The sequence below is a fragment of the Aplysia californica genome, unplaced genomic scaffold (assembly GCF_000002075.1).
Source record: "Aplysia californica isolate F4 #8 unplaced genomic scaffold, AplCal3.0 scaffold01008, whole genome shotgun sequence".
NCBI classification, from domain to species: Eukaryota; Metazoa; Mollusca; class Gastropoda; order Aplysiida; family Aplysiidae; genus Aplysia; species Aplysia californica.
The window spans coordinates 63,020-68,145 of record NW_004798278.1 but is presented as its reverse complement, the minus strand read 5'-3'; the positions used below and the strand labels follow the sequence as shown (position 1 = coordinate 68,145).

General features: G+C 38.8%; 1 protein-coding gene across 1 annotated transcript in view; it reads right to left on the bottom strand.

Moving 5' to 3' along the window:
• Positions 1-1,860: 1,860 nt before the first annotated feature.
• Positions 1,861-5,126, bottom strand: part of LOC101858675 (gamma-aminobutyric acid type B receptor subunit 2) — a 32,856-nt gene continuing 29,590 nt past the window's right edge. Inside the window, exons 17-18 of the mRNA XM_005111119.3 lie at positions 4,891-5,079; positions 1,861-4,161 (exon numbers count right to left, since the gene is read on the bottom strand). Of these exons, the coding sequence (XP_005111176.1) occupies positions 3,568-4,161; positions 4,891-5,079 (783 nt within the window). The 3' untranslated portion in view covers positions 1,861-3,567. The remainder of the gene's footprint in view (positions 4,162-4,890; positions 5,080-5,126) is intronic.

Here is a 5,126-nt window from a genome sequence, read left to right as displayed (position 1 = left end):
CACACACACACACACACATACACACACACACCCAGAGAGAGTCACGATCGACCACACACGTATACTACTCTGTCACACATCCTCTCTTCCACATACATCTATATATATATACACATGATAATAGTATGCTTGCACTCTCAAAAAGACCCACAGCCACACACATAATATGACATAAATTTACAATTATTGTTAACAATGATGACGTTTAAGTCAAATACATAATGAGTATTCTAATAATAATCCTGTGGTATTTGATAGTAGTCCTACACATGTGTGTGCTTTAAATATCATGGAAGTACTTATATCACATAGACATATTTAATGGGTGATGGTAAATATGACCTTCTGCATCTTACTTTGTTACTCAGCTCGTGTCTTTTACATTACATTAATATTTTAGGATGAGGCATGCTGGTTGACCAAAAAGACGGAATTAGTTTTCCTAGTTCAAGCCATAGGTCTATTGTATAATTCGTCTAAGTGAGGGAATTTCAATGTTGAAATCTTACATGCTTTCAGTATTAATCCATTCAGTCTTACTTTATCTTGAAGCCGTGTGTTTCTGACGCATGTTGTCACGCAGAAATAGATCTTGCTTTTCATAAATGAATGACCGAATATGCACACCAACGATTTATCACCTTTAAAATACATGAACGTCCTCAGAAAAAAAAGTCTTTTGTTCACTTTTTAAGCAAGAGAGAAGTGTGAACAAGCCAGTCGAGCTTATTGTCAATGGAAACTCGCAATTTAATACTTTGTGATCAGACTATTGCTCGACGTTTTCATGTTTACTTGGAGCGTCTGTAAAGGTGGGGGGGGGTGTATCTTTTACCTTAAGTCGACAATAAGCTCCTTGGCCGTTTTTTCCACATTTCAAAGCAGCTTATGAGTTTCATATCTCCCAGAGAAATTTGATACATATTTTTTACTAAAAGTTTCGTCATGGTCAGCCCGAATGTGCCAAAGTAAGAGAGAATCGTCCACAAATTTTATCAACCTTATACTTTATAGTATAGTATTGTTAATTTGGCAATCTATGTTACCAGTAATTAAAACTGGCTACAAAACATGTTTGAGGAACCACTGTAGTCATCAAGATTTTAATGCAAAAGTAAGAGATATTCGGATAGAAGATATAAAGATGTAAGCGGGTCATTTGGGAATTTGGTAAAAAAAAATAAAACTCGGTGAGCATCTCAGAGAATGAAACAGAGAAAATAATTTCAATGAATTGATTTCAAACTTTGGGGAACATAACTAAACCGAAGTCTTGGTGAGAAAAGGAAGAGCTTCGTTAAAATCATTCGATTAAGCCACAGTTCACCGGTGTTTCCACAAGCTCTTACGGCTTCTACCTTGATGTCACCAGTCCCTGCTGGTGCTATGTTCTTGTCCAGTTCCTCTGGACATTATGGGTGGTTCTGTTTGCCCTGCATGTGCTGGTTTGAATTCTTCTTATTGTCTGTGGCAAACTTCTGGGTTGAAAAGTTGTTGGAAGTAATGTCCCCATGCTTCCTTTATAGAATCCTTGCTGAGGATGGCCGGCATTTGCGAGCGCCGGTAAACTCTAACTAAACTGACTGAGAGTGGCCTTTTCATCTCTGTCCTTTGTGGTGCATGTCGGGTCGTATGGCTCTATCTTTAAACGCATGCTGTTCACACTTTTACTGTACTCTGTAGGATTTTCCGTGAAAATTTCGGCCAGTTTCTCGTCATGTATTTCCCTTAAGTTTTCATTTGATAATGAGTTCATCTGAAATATTATCATGGCCTGTAGCTTTCCCTTGTATTATTCTCTGCTACAGCAACTTTTCTTACCCGCATGCTGTCGACACTTTTACAGAACTCCCAAGGCGTCTAAAATGATTCATCCACTCTTACCTCAATGCTAATGAAAGATACATGAAGCACAGAAAGATACGTATTATCTTTGTTTTCAAATGTAATAAAACAAATGAAACGTGGATAAATTATCAGTGTCCGTAAATAAAAGTGAATCAACACAAAGATATCATAAAGAGGATTCCAAATTAAAGAAGTAAGAGGGGAAAATAGGCTAAAATTAAGGCTGTATAAGATCAAGAGAATGAGATATTTAAATGGACGAAGTGAATGTTTTAGCAGAAAATATATGAGACATCTTTTGAAAGATAATACACAAGAAAAATCGGTAAGAAAGGAATAACGAAATGAACCGCCAGTTCTTTATCTAACGAGAGACTGACTTCCTGGCAATTGAAAGCCGAGAAAAGAAGAGGTAAATAAAATAATAAAAATCATAAGGAACAAGTAAAAAAAATTGCAGTAGCAGAGAATAATACAAAAGAAAACTACATGGCATGATAACATTCCAGTTGAACTCACTATCAATATACATGTCATAGATAAAAACCGGCAGTGGAATAAACAAAAAGCTCTTAAATTCTCTCCAAAATGGTGGTAACATTTCATAAGAAATAATTAACTATTAAGTCAGTTTTTACTAATGTGTCCAGGCTGTTAAAGGATGCGAGTTGTATGGAACGATAGGCCTCATGTGTTGTATTACAAAAGATTTTACTGCAGATGTTAATGGAAAGAAGGAAAAGGTCTAAGGATTTTATGCAATTTGAATATGGTCCAAACACAGACGTCAAAAATCCCTCATCAACTAAAAACAATGTTAATGAAAGAGGTACATAAATGCCCCAAAATATGAAAAAGCAAAATATACGAGGGAAAAGGATCAGCGTCAAGATATAAGACCAACCCAAATAACAATTGCAAATACATGCACTTCAAAATCAAAGAAGTAGGGGGGGGGGGATACAGAAGCACAAATATATGTAATATCAAATAATGTTATGTCAATGGATAAAGGAAATGTTTTTAACAATTATAGTTCAGAATACACAGAAAATATTTTCAAAGATCGGAGAGAGATTATTATATGAGCTAGTGTCCTTTCAAAAGATCACCACTTTAAATATCTCGGTAGGAACGTACCCCGTGGCGGACAATAAGACGCTATAAGACAGTTTAGATCATCCTGCAGGCGAGCACAACCCTGCCTGTCGAGCCCAACCCCATCTGAGAAGGATACAACGTCCCAAGAGAAAGATAGAGATACTCGATAGAAGTTATCCCCATACGGTAAACGAACTTGGGTCTCCTGCCTGCGACGGTGAAGCCCATAAGCGCTACACCACAGACACCGGTATTCATAAGTTGCTTCTCAGAATTATGCTATAAAAAAAATTTTGAGCATCGAAGGCCACTTTAAAATGTGACGCCCGCGTATTGGTACAGCGCTATCCTAGAATTACAAAGTTCTACCAGCTCAGTTCTTAGTTTGGAGAAATGTGCATATCTTTGAATATTATTATAACGTTTCCGAATAATCTAGAGATTTCGGTAGAATAGATAGAACATAATTATGCTACTGACCTATTCGTCATAGTAACTGAACACGGTCAGAAAGGTCAGAAAGAATTTTGTAATTCTAAGGTAGCGGCGTGGCGTACAACCACTTGGTACTGTTAAAACTCTTAATGTTCTTCGCATCCCTCGGTCGGCTCAGCTGCGTTAGGACTGGCTCTTTTTGGGCATACCCGTCCGCCTCTCCCGCTCACTGGCCTTGAATCCTACATTAGATTGGAAATCCACATCGTCCTTGACTTTGGCGGTTAGCTCGCTCACGTTTTTATCGCCTGTCTGCGTTTCACAGTCGCCATCAACAATGTTTATCTCAACGTCCGTGCTTCTAGAACCGCCAGGAAGATTTGAAATCTTCGGATCACCCTGTGTGAAACTCAGGTTTGAGTCTGACAGGGACCTGCCCATACCGCTAACCTTTGAAAGGTCGCAAGAAGAAGCCGAAAATTCTTCAAGATGTGGGAGTGGTATCTCACTTATTGCTCCTTCTTTGGTCTCATAGATTGTGCTCCTGGGGGTGTCGAAAGAGTAGGGCGTTTTGGAAGAATTGCTGATACTAGTGACACATTGTGTCTGACTTGAAAATGAGACTGCCGGCCCGTCATTTTGTAACAGTGTCGGTGGGCAACTTGAATCCGTCATTGTTGGTGGCGCACCCAAAACCCTGTGGACGTGGTCAGAGCTTCTTTCCTTGGGGTTAGACTTGAGACTTTTCGTGCGGTTGAACCGTCTGTAAGAGATGATCTAGAACGAGAGAGAAGAAAAAAATGTTTATCTCAAAACTGGGCAGCATGACTGGTTGAAGAAGATGAAAAAGCTTTGTCAAACGAGAGATAGACAAACAAACTATACAATTGAAAGCCGAGAAAAAAGAGGTAAAGCTAAAAGGAAAAAACATTAGGAATTTTGCCTGTATTAACGGTTGCTGTTGAATTTTATAACAAATGTTCTGCAGTATTTGATTTATGTTATTGTTATATGAGTTAAATACCCTTCCAGGAGCATTAAGATTCTTCGAACACGGAACGCCTTACGCAGTTGTTGGCTCAAAGAAGAAGCATGGAAAAAAGTACAGAAGAGAAAGAGACGATATGTAACAATAGACATCACTTATATGCAGGCATTACTGGCAAGGTCAGTCAGCTTCCTAAACTATCTACATTGGGTCGAAGGAGGTTAAAAAAAAAAACCCACCTCCATTAAAAAAGAAGAAAGACACCAAGCTAAAAATCAGAAGTAAAGGCTTAACAAACAATGGAAATTTAGTTTGTGTGAGCATTTTATGGTACTTGCAACACAATAAGGTCATATAAGTGTCGAAGATTAGAGGTATTACAAGAGAGTAACAAATACAAAGAAGAAGGAGGAGACATCAGGACGATAGGGTGTTCGATAGGAAAGAAGGAGCAAACCACACCAGAGCACCAGCCAACAACTCGCAACTACAGGAGAGAGGTCGAACTGTTTATTCACCTTAGGAACAAAAATGAGACACTCTGTGACAGACGTGATGAGTAACAGCATTGCTACTCTTAAAGCGTAGTTCACTTCCGGTTTGGAGTCGGTTGCCAAAACAACCACCACGCTAATAGGGGCCAGCACCACCACGTTGTAGATGCACAAAGCGATCCACTTGGAGTCGTTCAGTTCAGGCAAAGACACCTGCACAGAAAATTACGTGTAAGTTCTACAATTAGATTTATATGGGG